The sequence below is a fragment of the Python bivittatus genome, unplaced genomic scaffold, assembly GCF_059951505.1.
Source record: "Python bivittatus isolate LINGU-HERP-01145 unplaced genomic scaffold, Pbiv_v1 ctg000570_np1212, whole genome shotgun sequence".
Taxonomy (NCBI): Eukaryota; Metazoa; Chordata; class Lepidosauria; order Squamata; family Pythonidae; genus Python; species Python bivittatus.
In genome coordinates, this window is record NW_028277097.1 from 9,435,504 (window position 1) to 9,455,422 (window position 19,919).

Sequence of the window (19,919 nt, forward strand, 5' to 3'; positions counted from 1 at the left end):
TATGAAGATACTTTTTATTAAATTGGATAATCTAGCTTGGTATTTTCTACAGTGATTAACAGAAACTGTTTTAGATTTCAAACTAGGGCCCTACCAAGAGTTGTAATAGGCATTATTACAATCCCTTCCAACTTCTACCTCATAAAGTCTATTCTCAGGTTTTCTAGCTCAATTTGGTGAAAAAGTCAAATACTGTAGCATTTGCAGAAGCTTATTTTTTACATAGATGTTTCTACAGGCAATGAATATTTGTGTCCTTTTGTTCAAGTGTAGAAGATGTATTCAGAAAACGACTAACAACAGTGTACCCTGTTCAAAAGAGAATTCCAAAATACTCTTTGTCAAGCAATCTGTTCAGTTTCTTAACAGAAGAAGCAAGATTCATATGGACTTTCTTGAATGAGTTATGTTCAGAGGGTTCTCAAAATCTTGAGAAATGAGATAGAAATCCTCCAGCCTTCCTTTATTACAGAATTCATTAAGGCAGGATCTCTCTGAAGCTTCTGAATCTCTTTTTCTCAAGCTGTTTACGTGACAGGCTAAGAATCCCTTTCTTTGATATGTCTGTAGTAACCTCAACCATCTGCTGATTGTTTGTGTCTACAAATACTCCTCCTCCTTTCTCAGCCTTAGAGCAATCTCTTGCGCAATCCCAGATTGGGATTCTGGGACTCATCATCTGATGGAATTGAAGGGCACCAGCTTGGAGAAATCTTTTCTTAAAGATCTGTGGCTGCATGTATTTCTTTTACTGTATCTTAGGCATGTATGTATGCATATAAATATAAATGTGGACATTTAATAGATTTGGAACAGAAGGTAGTGATTTTCTTGCTTGTTCAGCTTCAAGGCAGATGATGGCCCTAAAATAGAAGGGTGTGGATGATCAGTGAAATTGTCCTTAAAATAGAAGGCTATAGATGTTCAGTAAAATTGCTCTGTTAGGATAAATTTCTTAAGGTGGAAATATCTAAAATATCGTCTCTTGTATTTTTAGTGTCTTAGATGTTCATTTGTGGATAAAAGTTACAAATCAGAAGGCCAGGATAATTCTAGAGGGTTAATATTATTTACAAGATTCAACCATGCTTCTTGAGTTCATGGTCATTTAACTTTACTTGGCAGGAAAATTGAATTTGGTTTGGCAATTGCCTTTAGGAAAACACTAGAAATTAGAAGAACATATATGGCATGAAGATGTTTGGTTGGGAAAATTAAGTTTTATACTGAGGACTGGGACTCAGTAAATGCCTGAATTTAACTGTTTTTAGATTGTTTTCCCAATATTTTTCTGAAGTGATTTAAATATAGTAAGAAATCAAGCTCCTAAGTAAAAATCTGCCCTCCTTCCTTTATTTCTTAATTGGCAAATTAATTGTTTCCAAGTGAACAGATATTCTGTATATGGACAGTTGGTTTGGGGTTTGCTTGTAGCTAGAAGATAAAAACAGCACTGTTTCCAAACTTTAGATTTTTTAAATAGTCTGAATGGCTAGCCTCTCTATATCTAATCAAGAAGCATAAAACATTTGCCATGTGGGCTTTATTTCATCACGCTAAAACAAAAAACAGCTCCCCCAATTTTTTTAAAAAAAGGAATAACATTTGTCAGTGCCCCCCAACAGGAACCACAGCTGTCCATTAAATGCGGTGGCCATTTCCAGCATGCAAATCAATTTTTCCTGCACTGGGGGATGCGGTGAATAATGACTGGGTTGTTTCACAAAGCATGACTGATTTGGGATGAAGGTTCCTGCCTCTCTGACATTTTCACAGGGTAATTTATTACACGCAGCATATAAATTGATGGTCATCAGGTCTTACTGGCAGACTCAGTAGAAGGAACAGCTTCCAAGGCTCCCTCACACCAACAGCAGGTTTTTCCCTAGCAGAAGGCACTCACTCTAAGGAGCTTGCAATGTTGAGTCATATAGCACCAAAGGATATCCTCAACTGGAGTCTCCTGGGTTTGCTTCTGTTTCTTCATTTTTGCCTGGGCCAAGATGAACGCATGGAGGTGAGCAGAAGAGATAATAATCCAGTGGCCAAAGTTTTGCAGAGCCACCACCAGACTGGCCATAAAGGTTCCAGCAGCAGGGAAAACGTGAGACAGCGGAGTCAACTGTATAAGTGGACGGTTGAGGTGGATGATGGTAATAGTCCTTCTACTGACCAAAATGCCTTGAAACCAGAGGTAGATGATGTAGAACAGACTACCTCAGACAGAGTCCAGGTACTCTGAATTAATCTTCTAAGATGTTGTTCAGAAAGTGTGTGAGCTTTTATTTGCCAACCTTAGCACTCCCTTTCGCAAGAGCAACTAGTTCCTAACGATAGGGTGGCCATTCTTTGTGCAGACGTCTTTCAGGATAGGATGATTGATTTTGCAAATGGCTTTTCTTTTCTATGAGCTTAGTTTTCCCTACAATCAGATGCCTTTTTTCCTTTTTTACATCAGCTATCTTTAGTCTACTAATAACCCCACCTTATGCATGTTTATTCAGATCCAATGTATGGATTTACAACTTAATGGGCAATCCAGTCAGTGTTAAACATTTCAGATGACAGTAAAATTGATGGGACTTGGCTAACTTTGTACAGATTATGACATGCTGATATATTAGAAATGCTACGAGAAAAGTATTATCTCATATTAGAGCAAATTGTGTTCAAGATGCTGGGGGTAAACCTTAGAGTTACAAAGATGTATTCATCAAACAGGCTGTCAGACATGAAGGAAAGATTGCATACTTCAGTGGGATAGAGAAAAACTCTGTATCTCAGGGTTTTCTCAGGATTTTTCAATGCATCTTCTATGTATAGGATTGTATTTTGCACAAACACTTACTAGAGGGTAATCCTGAATTGAAAATAGGATTTACTAGACGTGCATATGTACATAAGAATAGCAAAGGAAAACACTTATTATTTTTAAAGTAGAGGATATGCTGTATAATTAAAGTGATTTTATACACTGCTCTGTACTTTCTCAGCTCATTTGATGTACAATTTGTTAAACATTAGAATGATTATGGTTATTGTTGTTGTTATATTATTATTACATTAAAAAAAACAATCACTTAATTAAAACCAGCTTTAATGTATGGAGTCCACTTCAAATGGAAGTATGTAGTTCAGGCTGTTCTTTACATGAATAAAACTATTTTATAGAAGGATTTTCAGATAGCAAATATTAGAGACGGGTCAATGGCTGCTAATCAATGTATACACATTAATTTAGATATGTGCAAAGAGACAAGTAACATACAAAGTACTGTACTTTGTGGAGTCCTTGGTGCTCTCTGAACTTGGTTGTTTGCTTGCAGACATTTCATTACCCGGCTAGGTAACATCATCGGTGCAAGTGAGTGTGGGGTTTGCTCCCTATTTATATATAGTAGCTTACCCTGCCAGTGTTGGTGGGGGTGGGGTTTTCTCCTTGGTAGTTCAGTGATTAGATGGTTGTTTTCTGCTTGATTGTTTGTCTGGTGTTAATCCCTGCTTATCTGCATAGGCTGCTGGCTACTTTGTCTTGTACTGATTTTGAACTGTATCCAAGTTTAAACTAATGCTTTTCTTAGCAGAAAAGGGGTTTCCAATTGAAATGTCATTGCATTTGTGCTATTCGATATTTAGCAACTACTGTAGTACTTTAAGCCCAGTCATTAATAGTCAAGCAGTGGCAAGCTCCAACTTTAATTGCACCATCACAGCCACCCTCTTGATTTTGTTGACCATACCTTGTAGACGCCCCTGTGTGGTGACCTAGTCTGTCTGAGGTTATTAGAACCCCAAGACACAAACTGGCACCAAAATTGTTGGTTTGAAATAGCATTTATCTTATTATTCATTTAAGTTTGTTTAAACTGTTTATATGGCCACACATCTCACAGCAGTGATTCTGAGGGCTGTACAAAATTAAAACCAACAATTAAAACAATCCAGATGATAACATCTGAGGTCACAACAGCAAATTCCAACTTATAACAAAAGCAACTTTAGCCAACAAAGCTTGCTTAACCTTCCAGCAATCCTAGGGGAACATCTGGGTCTTGAGTGTCTTGTGAAAGGCTAATAAGATTGGGGCTATCTCGATCTATGGAGTAATGCTGTTCCACAGGGCAGGCGCTGTAACAGAAAAGGCGCAACTCCTGGGTCATCAAGATGACATTGTATAATGGAAGAGATTTGGAATATGCCCTCCTTGAGATATCTGGTGGATCGAGCAAAAACAATGGGGGGACAACACAAAGCTTCAAGGAAAGCAGAGACAGATGCCAAACTTAGAGAAAATGGCTTACAATTTAAGAGTACAGATAAACGAAGGAATAATAGGTGGGTTCAACTAAAACAGAAATGGAACCACAGGAAAAATAGCTGTGAAGGGAATCGTGCAAGGCCCGCTCTTTACCATATCTGGTTTGCAAAAAGGTAGCAGCAAAGAGGTACACAAACTCTGCTTGCTGCCATCTAGAGGTTGTCTACATTTATGCAGCCCAAATATGGCAGCCCTATATTTCACCTTGGTGGGTGGAGAGTTTGGGACTTTAGCCAACTGTCCCCCTGGATGTCTTCTTCCTAGGAAGGAATTAGGGTACAGTCAGTTGCATGTGCCTACTGTTTCCTGAAGCATTCTGCTCTTGGCTGGAGCTCTCTATTACTGACTGCCTTTGTTAAAACTGGACAGCAGATTTCATATGTTATTTGTTAGATCCAATCTTTGGCATGCCTACATTTTTTCAGGTGCAAGCCACAGGTATTTCCCTCTATGAGTGATTAAGAGACACCCTGATGTGCTATTGATGGCCATGAAAGAAACAGCTTTTATTTCTCACCAGTTAGCAAACCTACAGAAAAACGAGGTTCTACCAAGGTGGAGCAGTCTCTTCACTCAGTGCAATAAGTAATGGGGTCTATTGCTACAGATTATCCGTTATTAATAAATATCATAATAATGATATCCTATGAATTGTTTTTGAACCATGTGTTCACAGACAACACAGAGTGGACCTCAAAGTCCACCGGAATGTGGTTGCCGGGGGGATTTTGGATTTCGAGGTTATCAAGGCCCACCTGGACCCCCAGGGCCTGCTGGAATTCCAGGTAAATCATTAGAACCCAGTTGCATTGTGATGAACACTTGAAGGGGCTGCTTGGTCTCTGTGGCAGTTTGCATAGTAGAGAAGATGTAAAGGGCTGCCTGCTGCATCAAGTCGCAGTGCCAAACTCCTGGGCTACTACCCTAAACCTGGAACATCTGGAATACTGTAGTGGCAATCCTTATCCTGCTCCTTTCCTACTGTATTATCTTGGCTCGTTCCCTCAGTCCCTTGAATCAAATGCATATTCACAGAACTCTAGAGTCAGAAGCAGCCATTTAGACTAGCATTTCTCAACCTCAACAACTTTAAGATGTGTAGACTTCAATTTCCAGAATTCCCCAGACAGTATGCTGGCTGGGGAATTCTGGGAGTTTAAGTCCACACATCTTAAAGTTGCTGAGGTTGAGAAACACTGATTTAGACCATTGAGTCTTCCTGTTCCCTATGCAGGAATCCAAATAGAATCATCGTTCATAGATGGCTGTCCAGCTTCTGCCCAAAGACATCTAGTAAATGATGGACCTTCACCTCCTTTTGTAATCTGCTCAGCAACCTCCTTGTCTACTGCTCTTACTGCTAGGATGTTTCTCTTAATATTTAATAAGAATCTCCCTGTAACCCTTAAGTCCCCAGCCCCAATATGCCCATGGACATCGTCCTTGCCACCAGCTGAGTTTCCTGGTTCCACCAAAATTTTACCCCTTAAAATAATTTTTTTAAAAATGTGAAGCTGACCTGCTTCAATGCAAAATGCCAAATAATGGGTGACAGTAGCTGTGTCTCTTTGTTTGGATGTGGGTCAACCAGCCCCCAAAAGGACAAAGGTGTAGAACAGAGTGTCCTCTGATGGGGAGATAAAGTGGATGGCAACCAGCATGCTGGTTAAAACACTGCTTTGTAACTGCTTAAATTGTCCATGCCAGCAATTTTGTAAAGAGCAAACTCCCCATCAATCATTTTGCAAGAGTGCTCACAACGGGTTCTCAAAACTCCAAATGTGCCCACCGTCCTGTAAAAGTTAGGGATCCGTTGTAATTTAACACCATTAGGATGGCGGGAAAGGGGATCAGAATATTCTCCTATGCAATGTCTTTATGTTAATAAAAGTAGGCCATGAGAACTTCACTTTTGCAACACCCTGTTTGTGTAAGAACCAGGTGTGCAATCAAAGCTGCAAAAAACACCTTGAATTGTGCCAGTTTTTTCTCCTGCTTTTTTTTTTTATTTGACTTTGTATGCTACTGGCAGCAGCAGTTTTGATTCTTGCTATGCGGGCTTTGTTTTAGTTCACTGTAGCTATTCTAATAATTCTCAGTAATAAAAGAATGGCCTGGCTGGATAAAATGCTTCTATAAGCAGCTTTGGAGGGCAAACAGGTACAAATGGTGTTGGCCCAGCCCAAAACTAGGTTCGTTTTCACCTGGCATGATGAGCCAGTAAATCATGTGGAGTGGAGGAAAGTGGATTCCAACACTTTATTTCTGCGCAGAAGCAAAGACATGCGCTCGGGACCCAAGTCCAAACTGAGCACCCCTTCATGAAGCCAAAACCATCTTTTATACAGTTTAAGCAAGGAAGTAATCAGCTGATTGGGACATGTCTTAGACATGCGCACAAAAGCATTCTATCCCATAATAGTCCAGTGGGGGGGATATTAGCATATGAGATTTCCAACTCTGGGTGTGCTTTTTAGCATGCTAACGATAAACTTTTGTTCACCTCCGGACCCTTGTCTGGACACTTCTAACTGCAGCTGGAGCTGAATGCCATGTCTCCTTTCTTTATTCCAGTAATGGACTCACACAATTTCTTTAGCAAGGTGTCTTGCTAAAGACACAACCTGCCAGCTAGTCCATGTATAGACTGTTGTGGTCAGCCTACAGAGTCTTTGTGGTCAATTTTTCTGGCCCCTGCTAGCAAGTTAAGGAAATGCTGATTCTTAACAAGCAAAGGCACAGACAAAGTGATGACAATGGAATGACTCTAACTGAAGCTAATTCATGGCTTACAAAAGCCTCTAATAGTTCGTTAATAAATTGATTCAGGTGGCCCTCAATGACATGGTTCTTTTGGTATGTACCCAGAGTAAAGGCAATTTATTATATAGATAAAACACAAGCCTTAACCAAAATGCAATGGTAGATTTAATTTATAAGCACAGCAATGCCCCTAAATTCTGTGATACCATTACACTGTTTCATAACATATATCCAGAAATGACTGAAGGCATGAGCAAAAATGGTAATGTGATAAAAATGGTGTAGTTCAAAATCATGAAAAATGTCCTTCAGAAGAAAATGATATAATTCATCAAGTAATTAATTAGGCGTTTTCATGGGGCAGGCAAATGAAGAACCCATAGTTCTAATGCTACCATTCAACTTTAAATATGTTCCATCTATTATTCAGTTTGAAGGCTAACATTAAGCTAGGTTCACATAGCATGCTGCACTAGGCTAAAAGGACTTTGGTTACTTTGGGGTTCAGTGTGGTATGGGTACCCCAACCTCATCTTAGTATTTGCATGAACCAGATCGTAATATTAGGCCATAATATTATTGTCTAATACTGTGTTTTTTAATCCAAATTTAAGACTGAAATGAAGGAAATTCACCTATTGTCCAAGAAGGGTCACTGTTCTTGTTGGTTCATGAAAGCAGTTTTGCTTCTCATATACCCTTAATTGTTTAGGCCACTGTTTCTCAACCTCAGCAACTTTAAGCTGTGTGGACTTCAACTCCCACAATTCCCTAGCCAGCAGCCCTTTATCTCAGGCCTCAAAAGAGCAATTCCCACCAAGTTGCTTCTTTTCTGTGCCCTGCCCTCTCTTCTACTACTTAGATATGTGGGCCTCAATACTCACCAGTCCAATGTGCACTAGATGTATTGAACTGTAACTTCCATCATCCCCAGTCCTTGTAGGTATTGGCTGTGGGGGTTGGGGAAGATGGGTGCTGAAACCGAACATATCTAGAAGATGCCAGAATGAGAAAAGTTAAAATACATTTCGCCCAAGGAATTCTAGATTAAAAATGAATACAAACTTGCATGGAGCCTTTTAGACCTCGTATTTCACTGAGCAACCTATTGCTTGACCGCCAAAAGGAAACCACGGGAACAATGGAAATAATGGATTACCTGGCACAGAAGGATCGAAAGGTGACAAAGGAGACAAGGGGGACTTGGGACCCAGAGGAGAGCGAGGCCACCAAGGACTTAAAGGAGAAAAGGGTTACCCTGGCATCCCGCCAGAACTTCAGGTAACCTAATTTTCATAAAAGGATGATTTTTCCAAATGTGACTGTCAGTTGCAATTCCATAAATTTATTTATCGGTTTCTTTGTTTACCTGACCATGATCCAGAAGATTTTGGTGTGGGCTGTGTCAGCCCTTTGAAGTAGTCCAGACAAGAAGCACCAACCATGAGTACTAACACTACCTTTATTGTAAGGTTACATTAACAGAACCTTGCAAGTCTGAAAATACAGCTCTTCCCACTCGCCTTTACAGGTCAAGAAAGTAGGGAAGGTCTCTTCTGAGATGTTTGCCATGCCCCCATTCCTTCTGTGGGCTCAGCTGCCTCTTATCTGACTGTTGCCTAGTCTGCCGCTCCTCCTCCTCCTCCTCCTGTCTCTCAAGGACATTCTCACAGACCATTGCAGGCTGTGATTCATAAAGAGGGCCAGTTTGATATAGTGGTTAAAGGCACCAGACTAGAAACCAGGAGACCATATGCATTTGAGTCCTGCCTTAGGCACAAAGCCAACTGAGTGACTTTGGGCCTGTCACTCTCTCTCAGCCCTAGGAAGGAGGCAAAGACAAAGCACTTCTGAAAATCTTGCCAAGAAAATTGCTTGAACAAGAATCAGAATAACTTTAGCCCCCTCACTCCATAAAAATAAGGTAAAGTGTTCATATAAAATAAATAATAAGATTACGAATACAGTAACATAACTGGTTGAGTATACAAATCTATGATTAAGATTTTTTGTCTGGGTTCTACAGGTAGTCCTTAGTTAATGACCACTCATTCAGTGACCGTTAGAAGTTGCAAGGGTGCTGAATGAGTGGTACTTATGACCAGTCCTTGAAATTCCAGCTGTCATAGCACCCCTGCAGTCATGTGTTCGCAATTTGGGCACTTGGCAAATGACTCGCTCTTACAATGGTTGCAGCATCGTGCGGTCACATGATCACCATTTGCGAACTTCCCTGCCGGCTTCCCACAAGCAAAGTCAATGGGGAAGCTGGCAGGGAAGGTCACAAGTTCCTCCTGTAAGTCACTGTTGCCACTTTTTCTCCCATGGCATCCACACTTTGTAGTGCCCATCTGCCTGCCTGTCCACTCTTGCGTGGCACCGCAGATCCCTCCCCCACCTGGCTACACTCGCACAGCACTGCAGCATCCCCCGCCCCCCGCCTGGCTGCACTCCATAGCACTCACCTGCCTGCCGGCCTGCTTGTGAGTCACTGTTGCCACTTTTTCTCCCAAGGGGCCTGCTATGAACTACAAGATCCAGGGAGCTCATATCCATAGCACGTGCCTCCCCACGGCATCCCCCACCCACACTTTGTAGTGCCCAACTGCCCGCCTGTCCACTCTTGCGTGGCACCGCAGATCCCTCCCCCACCTGGCTACACTCACACAGCACTGCAGCATCCCCCCCCCGCCTGGCTGCACTCCGTAGCACTCACCTGCCTGCCGGCCTGCTTGTGAGTCACCCGGGACTTGAAACTTCCCGCAGGCTTCCCCATTGATTTTGCTTGTTGGAAGCCACCAGGAAGTCACAAATTGTGGTCACGTGAGGTCCTTGCTTAATGGCCCGGGATTTTCACTTAACGACAGCAACAGCAACTGCCGGGATTTCCGTTCCCAAGCGATGCAGTCATGTGATGTCGCGCTTTCCGACTGTATCACTTAGCGATGGAAATTCTGATCCCAGTTACCATCATTAAGTGAGGACTACCTGTAGTTGGCTCTATCAATGCGGTCACTAGGAGTTGAAAATGACTTGATGACACATAATCAATCAATCAATCTAGTGCAGTGTTGTCCAAACTTGGCCACTTTAAGATGAGTGGACTTCAACTCCCAGAATTCCCACAGCCAACACTGATCTAGTGACTACATGGACCAGTCCATGCAGTTTTCTAGGCAATTTTTTCAAAAGTGGCTTGCCTTTGCCTTCTTCTTAGGGCTGGGAGAGGGAGTGACTGGCCCAAAGTCCCAACAGGGCTAGAATTCAGGTCTCCCTAGTCCAACACCTCAACCACCAGACCAAATTAGCTCTGTAATTAAGAATATTGGGTGATTCCATTTCCTTGAGAATCACCTTTTTTGCTACAGCAATAGTGGACAGAGAACTGTGGGTTCTACTTTGCCTTTTAATAACATTTCAGGATCCATTAAATAGAGCCAGGGGTAAAAGAATGGCTCTGACAGGTCTACAAATGTATTTTCAGTACTGGAAGCGAACCTAAGTTTTCTCATCGCCCTACTGTTTGTTTCAGTGAAGTAATATAGAAAAGAAACTGCCTTTTGTTATTGCACTGATTAAATAATTGGAGAATCTAAAAAAGTTGCCAGCTAGCTACATATTATTAGAGATCTGTTAATAGAGCCTAAATTATTTTCTGTCTGCACCAACTAAAGACAGCAGTCTGGAGGTGCTTGAAGACGATTTTGTTGCCCAATGAACACTTAATAAGTAGTTTCTGTTATGAAGTCAACATAGTATTATAGACCACATTGCCAAAGATGAGGTATCATATGAGATATGTAATAGAGGTGTGTAATTTTCTTTATATAAACTTTGAAAATATGCAAACTTGGGCAAAAATTTTTTAATGTGCTGTTTTTAACACATCCTTTTAAAAGAAAATTGGAAAGGATGCAGTTTTTTTTTTAATTTATAAAGAGCAGCTTAAGTAACTGTTCTTAGATTTAAGCTCATAGGAAATCAAGATCTGTTCAATATTGGTTGATTAGTTTTAAATTATTTTTGCCAGAAATGTCTGTTCAGCTGCCTTTCAATATATCTGTGTTTATTAAATGAGAGTTGTATGTGAGCAAATGGATATGAAATGGTAGCTATCAGAAACTGAAATATAATGTTAGATGAGTAGACCTTATTTCTGGATGGTGAGAAGTTTTGCCCGTACTTTGTGTATATACAATTTCTTTAGAAGATAGTAGAAATGTGTAATATTTCTAAGATATCTTTGGACGCATATACAGGTGGAGTATAAAATGAGATTTCCCAGTATTATCATTCCTACAGATTTCTATTGCCTATCATATTTTTAGGAAAATCCATAGAATCATAAAATTTTCTGCAGATTTTCTGCAATCAACTTTCTCTTTGACAATCAATCCAAGCATAGAATAATATTCAACACACAGAGGACTTAACGTTGCTCAGTTCCTCGGATCAGTAGAGGAAGAAAGAGAAGCTATATCCACTTATCACGTGTGACATCTTGGATCATCCTAGCTCCAAATGAAACATGAATAGCTGTACTGCCAGCTATCAATCGCTTTGTGTTCAGGTCTTAAGGCCTATTTCAGGATACCAACTCCAACCATTCTTTCCCCAGAAATATTAAGAGTCAAGAATTAGAATTCAAATGGCTCTATGGCCTATCCCTATCATTAGGCCCTGTCATGACCATTCCCTAATCCCACCAAAACACATATCAGCAGTTGGTTAGACATCTTAAAAATGATCTATACTGACCTTTATCATCCTTCTCACTCCTCTGCCTATCACAAACTATTTTAAGCTTTTAAGCCAAAATACAGTTAGTAAATAAGACCAATGATATTTAAATGGTTTGAGTCCCCATTTTATCCTAGATTCACATGTTGTGCTAAGTCATGGTTTGCTTTAACCATGATTTGTTGGACAAGACATATTGGCCTGGGCCTTACCATGGTTTGACCATGGTTTAGAAATCACAATAGCTGGGTTCAACCTATGATAAACAAACCACATTATGGCTTAGCATTATGTATGGAATTTTATCATGCCTATCCATGTCAGCCCCACTGGGTAGACCACCAGGAAATCAATAACACTACTTTTATTGAGTTTGGCTATAATAAAACTACTTTTATGGAGATTGACTATAATAGCAGAATCTTGCAAGTCTGATTGTGCTCCACCTCCTTCTCCTCCTTATAGTTCAGTGAATTAGGGAGGTGTTTGAACCACTTCCAAAAGTTATTTAGTAGTTCTGGACTTAAAAAAGCCTCAGCCCCTTTTGCCTATGGAACGGTTCCTGCATATCTTTGTCAAGATGATCTTCCTTACTCTGTACAGTCAATCCCTTAGGCATGTCCATAGGGTGTAGTCAAAAAAGTCAAGATGGCAGTCACAACAATGTGATTCAAACTCCACCTGGTCTTATGTGCATTGAGCATGCCACATACATAAAAAAATGGGCAGAGCTTCAATCGTATCATTGTGGCTACCATCTTGACTTTTCTGACCACACTCCTGCTATCACTGTTGGTGCACACCTTACTATTTTATTTTGAAAGCCAAAGAAAAATTGTCAGGACTTCTTCTCCATTCCCTCCATCTTGGAGCAAATCTGACAAATCCCGCTGAAACAGAAAGCTTTCTGCTGTGGAGACGGCATGGAGTGAAGAGATCTCCACAGACTTGGCTGCTATGTTAAAGTGTACAGTAATCTCAAATGGAGCTGTTTATTTTTTAAACATCCATCTATATGTTTTTCTTTCTGTATATGAGAGGTTCTCTGTTCATACATAAATCAATGGGAGTTTTGTTGGTCAAGTTGGCTAAGTGCTGGCCCAGATCCCAGTGGTACCTTTAGGAAATTAAAGTTGATCTCTCTGTCTTTCTCCCACTCCCTCCCACACTAAACTGGGAAAGAAGTTGAGACAGAATTGATTCCTTTCAACCGTGTCTTCCGATCTGTCTTTCTTCTGTTCTTTCATTGCTAACTATATTTACCTAGGTTGCATTTATGGCTTCAATGGCAACCCACTTCAGTAATCAGAACAGTGGAATAATCTTCAGTAGTGTGGAAACCAACATTGGCAATTTCTTTGATGTAATGACTGGACGATTTGGAGCTCCAGTAAATGGTGAGTACAGCAGATAATATATTCTGTGAGAGTTTTATGCAGAAGAAACAGTAATTTGCCTTGAACATTCTTTATTGGGTCGGACAGAATGCTTTTTCCCCTTGAAGCTTCAGGCTGATATTGTGTTTCACCTTGGATCAAACACAAAGGGACACTGTGACCTGTTGTTTTAAAAATTGATTGAAATATGATGTCCAGCAGACAACTGTGAACTTATCATTATTTTTGTAGAACAGAAATATAACATTTTAATTTTAATTGCGTTTTCAGAAAGGATGAATTCTGCCAGATTCTATGAAAACAAATGCACAGGGTTTTGTTTGGGCTTCTTTTTAAAGTTGGAAGTTTTTTTTTTTCAATAAAAGAATATTTTACCTTTATTTTTCTTTGTGTAGGCAATTTGCATGAATGTAATTCATAACGGAAAAATGTCCTTATGTAAATTTCCTGTGAAATTTCAACAGAAATTAATGCAAGGTATAGGGAATAAAAAAGCCAATATTTGATTTTTTGCAAATGTATTTATTTCTGTCCCTTATATACTGCTGTATGGATTCCCAGCAGTTTACAATAAAGCAATAAAACAATATTAAAACTAAGACAATGCCATGGTAATATAATACAGTAATACAAATGGTACACATTCATCATTCCCCAAGCACTTTCTGGAAAAGTTGTTTTTATGTATTTCTTGGAGTAGAAGTAATCCAGGTTTGCTGTACCTGCTTAGTAACTGGGTTCTCCAGGCTTCAGGAGCTCAATACCAAGATAGCGATCTGGTTCTTTCCATGTTGACAAAGCCTCACTGGCATGCAGGGCAAAACTTCTGCAGAAATACCTGAACAATATAACAACTGCTAAGTATGTAACATTGTTTTACTAGCTTCTAATAACTAAGAATGAATAACATTGCTTAGGCTCAAGACAATATCAAAACAGCAACAGCCAAAAAAATTAGATTTTGGAAATCCAGGAAAAAGTAGTATTCTTCCTAAAACTGTTTAGAGGCAACCTCGTTAAGCTACTATTGCTTTTATTAGACAATAATAGATTAATAATTGCTCATTGTTCCTTCAATGTGCCTATGATGGGAGTTCGCTGGTAAAGTTAATACTAGACTGGAAATGAGGTCTATCAATCACTAGAATATATCCATTTTTTTATGCCTATCCTTTCCCCCCATCTTCTATTTATGGAGAATTTATGGAACTTACAAGAGTTTAAAAACTCTGCTAAACTGGCAATAAACAAATAAATAATGACAGCCTTTTAAGGCTCCAAAGTAGATCCTAAGCTTCAGGATCAGGCTACCTCATCTTGGATTGTTTCAGAGATGAAACAGAATATTTTGAAAGTGTGGACATTCATCTTGGACAGGAAGATGAGTGAATTCATAACAATTATGGCTAAATGCCCGCACTCTTAAGTTTGGAGTAATTCCTATTATATTTGGTAAGTCTTAGTTCTGAATACATGTAGTAAGATTGAGCTGAGTATGTATTCAATGTTCTCTAAGGAAAAGTGTTTTAAGATAATCTTGTAACAAATTATGGAAATTGCCTACTTCCATCTATATTTCAATTTTTATGTTGAATAAAATGCTTGCGATTTTAAAAAACAAGCATGAAAGGAAAGAGATGGATTAATCTGCAAGCACAGACGTCTTCAGGGAGGCAAAATGGGCAAAGGAAGAAAAGCACATCGTGGCATCCTTGCACAAATGACACATGTAGGTACTTGGATCAGATCTCATGACACAATTGCGTCATTTCATCTGTGCAGTGAACACAAGTTATTTGCGTGTTATTGTGCCTAGTTACAGATGCTTATGGATGCAAGTATTAAGAAACAGTTTACTAATAATGCATGTGTTTTCCTCAAAATACATACACGGACAATTTGTTTGTATTTTATATTTTTAGACAGGGCAATGGCTGTGTATGTGTTCCTGTGCTTTCAAAAGAGAAGTAGGGACCAATCTTCTCCACCAGATCTGCCTTTCAGATCTGTAGAAAGACATTTACATTTTTGAGTGGAACTGGATTTCTAATGACTTACTGGAACACATCCAAGCAATTTTCTTTGCACAAAGTGGTTGATCATAGCATTCTCCTATAATGTGTGTGCGTGTGTGTGTAATTTCTGCTAACCTACAGCCCTGGACTTCCCAGATGGTCTTCCACCCACGTTCTACCCAGGGCTGAACTTGCTAAGATTTCTAGATTGGCTACGATGGATGAGGTGCTGCTAACTAAATATCCTGTGCTGGACAATAATTATCCTTATACCAGCAGGTTTAGCCATTGAATATAGGAAGCTTCAGTTATTCCAGGCTACAATATTGATCCAACTATCTCAATTTTCTCTAGACCAGAGGTTCTCAAAGTGTGGTCTGGGGACACCTGGGGGAACCAAGACCCTTTCAGAGGGTCCGTGAAATCAATCAATCAATCAATCAATCAATCAATCAATCAATCAATCAATCAAATAAATATTTCTCAGTTTTAATTTCTAATACAGTAAATATTGATAGATATAACCCACATAATGCAAAGCTCTCTGGGGTCTTCAATCATTTTTAAGAACGTAAAGGGGTCCTGAGACCAAAATCTTTGAGAACCGCTGCTCTAGACTAAGAACAGCCCTCTAAGGTTTTAGGCAGACTTATTCCGAGCCCTGCTGGGGAATGGAAATACTGGACTATAATCGTTAAACCTCTTAACAGTAGCTCTAATTAAGTTTATGGGGTTTGAAATCCAGCATATCTGAAACACGGACCAAGTTGAGGAGTGTTCTTCTACTGTAACAGTGCACTTGACGGCAGTATTGGTACAGTCCTAACCATGTAACACAAATGGACATTTTGCCACTGATTTTAGTAGAAGATTAGCCAAATTAGGTATGTTTCCTAAGAGGTCTTTCAGTGACATGGGGTTGTGATTCCAGATGACAACTGCAAGGAGGGAAAGGAGAAAGAGGAGTTTGTTGAAACTGCTGCTGAGGAACCATCTGATCTTGTATCCATGCTATGCAATTATTAAATTGTAGTACATATTTTCTTTCTTCCCTTCTAGGGGTGTATTTCTTCACCTTCAATATGATGAAGCATGAAGACGTAGAAGATGTGTACGTGTACTTGATGCACAATGGCAATACAGTGTTCAGTTTATACAGGTGTGTGGGGCTTACAAATGTATGAAGTAAACTTGGAAGAGGAACTCAGCTCAGTGGTAGAGCACATGATCTGCCTTCCAAGCATCTCAGCTTCAGTCCCTAAGACCTCCAATTTAAAAAAAAAGGTTAAGGGGAAAGGGGAAAACCACTAGGGAAAGCTGCTGTCCATCAGTATAGATCAGTGTTTCTCAGCCTTAGCAACTTTAAGATATGTGGACTTCAACTCCCAGAATTCCCCAGCCAGCCATGCTGCCTGGGGAATTCTGGGAGTTGAAGTCCACATATCTTAAAGTTGCTAAGGCTGAGAACCACTGGTACAGATTATCTAACTAAGAATTAAGGGCACCAAGTTGGAAAAAGCTGACATGACCAATAATAAGCTTTGTGGAGAATTAATCTTTCTTGATATAACACTGCAAGCTTTCTAAAATAGGAGTACCCAGAAACAGGTGATTTGCAAATGAGAAGCAACAGGAAGAATTCTTTAATTCATAATTACAGTATTTCTTATTTCCCTCTTCACCAATTCCCCTTTCTTAAATCTTCTTCCACACCCCCCTGCAACCCAGACTGCTAGACTCCCTTTTGGCATTATGGGTTGTCCTTGTTTAATTGGGACCAGCAACTCAGTTGTTAAGCAAAGTGGTCACTAAGTGAAACTGCGACTATGCTTGTGATCTTACTTCAGCTTTCCTTCGCTTTGCAGACCTGTGAAGGTCATAAATGTGAGGATTTAATTGGGACCAGCAACTTGGTTGTTAAGCGAAGTGGTCACTAAGTGAAACCGCAGCTGTCCTTGTGATCTTACTTCAGCTTTCCTTCGCTTTGCAGACCTGTCAAGGTCGTAAATGTGAGGACTGGTCGCAAAGTTGCTTTTTTATCACTGTCGTAACTGTGAACAGTCTCTAAATGAGGTAGTTGCTAAATACTGTAGGGACTACAACAGTGCTTGAAATGTGAAGAACAAACCAGTTTACCTTTTGTACCTCTGTTCTTAGCTATGAATCAAAAGGAAAAACAGACTCATCAAGCAACAGCGCAGTACTTAAACTCGCCAAAGGAGATGAAGTGTGGTTGCGGATGGGCAACGGGGCACTGCATGGAGATCACCAGCGCTTTTCCACTTTTGCTGGGTTTCTTCTTTTTGAAACCAAATAGGTCTACTCACTGAAAACACAGTATTGTTAGTTGGTTTCCCTGCTCTTTGGATCAGCATGGGAACGTACCAAAATCCCAGGGTCTGTTTTGACATCAGTATGCTGTTAACTATGAAATGTGACAAGATAAGGTTAGGCCTGAATTTATATATGCCTTTTTATGACATTTTGTATCCCACTGCACATTCTTGCCCTCTTGCTAATGGTTACTGAATAGTTACTGAACACCTACTCTGGGTAATTTAATAGAGTGATGACTGTAGTCTTTTCTTTTTCCATTCCAAACCGGCAATTTTCATCTGACCTCGTGCTCTAATGGATGTTGCATGGATAGACCTTTAAATGGGGCGTCATTGCGTCAGTGATTAATGTATGATCAGGAGCTCCTGTATTCTTTAAAGACAGAAGCATAGCTACGTATCCATTTCCACTCAGCAATCATAGTACAACATGGGGATATGCTTATCCTATATATGCACACATATATAAAAACACAGAGAGAAACAAAATTGGCAGGAGCCTAGTTGCACTTTTTCAGACAGTTTCATGAAAAAGCAGCAGCTTTCCAGGTGAATCCAGTGAACCTTGACCATAGTTAGCAAGCAACTTTTAAAACACTATAGCAATGGCTGTGAGATTTTTCCCTTTGGTTTAAGTAATTGATCGAAGCTTGCATTTAACTTTTTGAATGTCCCTCTACTAGGTAAAGTTGAATTGGTTGGCTTTAAGCAGGTGGGCAGAACACTCCCAAAACGTGCGCGTGTGTGTGTAGATTCTGTGGCAAATGAAGCAGACCCTGCTTGCCTCCGTCACTTTGGTTGAAGATTTGCAGTGGATTTGCTAATTTCTCCTTTTTCTGCTGAGTCTTTGAAAAATAAATATGTCAGTTTCAGGGCAGTTTTTTATTTCCATCCTGACTGAAGGCATGTTTAAGGAACAAGCGATAGACTATTAAATCTTGCAGCCCTGTATAGCCTAACGTTTAATTATAAATTGGTACCTTGAAGATCTTAGACTTAGCGGGAGTTGTAATCTGTAGTAGATATCATTAAAAAATGTAGCCTTGCTTAGAATGCACCAGAGAAGAGTGTAACTTCTAAAAGTATATTAGCGAGATGATGGCATGCTTTCAAAACATAGTTTCAGTCTCTTATTCATTACTAATAATAATATTGTGACCCCTGTTCTTAATATGAATGCCTTTTGCATTTGTTACCAGAAACGTGTTTTAAGTATTTGTTTATTTTGTAAACAGAACATTTACTAATTAAAGATTGTTTTGAATAAACCTCTTGTGCACAATCAGAAAAATACACTAAAATTCAGCAGTTCATACTGGATTTTCTTATGATCTTTAGAAGAAAGAATGTGGGGCTGGGGGAGAATTTGGCTGAGGAAAAGGATTCAAACAAAAATACTGTCCATCCAATATACTGTAGTAACAATGAAAAGTTGAGCAATCATATCATTTACATCATACATTATTTTATCTCCTGGATATAAGAATGGACATGCCATATTTTGTGCAATAGCACATATCTTTGTAGTTGGGAGACATTTTAGAGCAGCCTCCTGAACCTGATGTCCACTGCATACTATGCTGGCTAATGATGATAGGTTTTGAGACCCAACATACTTGGTTGTAAAGCACATTTCACACAAAAAAGGAAACTGCAATTTCATCATGAGCGTTTTCTGCCTATCAAAAAGAAAGTTGCAACTCAACCTGTCTCTTCCTTCTCTATCAGAATACAGTAGTATATACAATCTATCTTCCCTGAAGCTCTCACAGCAGAGAGACACAGATATTACATTATGTCATGCCACTATGTACAGGGGAATTTCTTTATTTTTACACAATATATATCCTATGTAGTGTTACCCTGACCCGCAAGAGATCTCCTCTTCCACACTGTCTTCTTCACACATACTTTTTTTTCAGTGTTTTGATCAGGAGTCCCCAGCTTACACGTTCACCACATTTTTAAAAGTTGCATGCTTAAAAATCTATACGCGAATGTTCAGTGTTGTTCCACTGGTTCCACCATTCCTTTTGTTAATTCCCCACTGTATGTACAAAGTAAGAGGAAAGTGCCCCAAATCCTAGCTTCAATCCAGGAGGCTCAATGTTCAACCACTGCTGCAAATATTCTATCTAAGTCTTATCCGTAACAGGTATTCGTGCATTCCTGATTCCTAATTTTATAGAACACAATGACTTGTTGATTGATCTCATTAGTAATGAGATTCCTTTCTGATCTTGCATAATTATAGCTTAACATGAATGAACATTCTGTGCCTACATCTCATCTTTAGATGTTACATTTGCATTGTTGAAGTTATGCTAGGCACATTATTGTTAGTTTCTTT

General features: G+C 39.6%; 1 protein-coding gene across 1 annotated transcript; it reads left to right on the top strand.

The window, feature by feature from the left end:
• Positions 1-1,918: 1,918 nt before the first annotated feature.
• On the top strand, positions 1,919-18,699 carry C1QTNF3 (C1q and TNF related 3). The gene is made up of 6 exons (XM_088152772.1): positions 1,919-2,233; positions 4,995-5,103; positions 8,208-8,362; positions 13,089-13,218; positions 16,293-16,392; positions 17,391-18,699. Exons 1-6 carry the CDS (start codon positions 1,919-1,921, stop codon positions 17,548-17,550), a joined length of 969 nt encoding a protein of 322 aa, XP_088008898.1. The 3' UTR covers positions 17,551-18,699.
• Positions 18,700-19,919: the final 1,220 nt, after the last annotated feature.

Excerpts from the sequence above, each read along its gene's own strand:
- C1QTNF3 (XM_088152772.1), top strand. The coding sequence starts at position 1,919 with ATGTTGAGTCATATAGCACCAAAGGATATCCTCAACTGGAGTCTCCTG. Across the intron at positions 8,363-13,088 it reads GCATCCCGCCAGAACTTCAG|GTTGCATTTATGGCTTCAAT; the intron begins GTAACCTAATTT and ends ATATTTACCTAG. Across the intron at positions 13,219-16,292 it reads ATTTGGAGCTCCAGTAAATG|GGGTGTATTTCTTCACCTTC; the intron begins GTGAGTACAGCA and ends CTTCCCTTCTAG.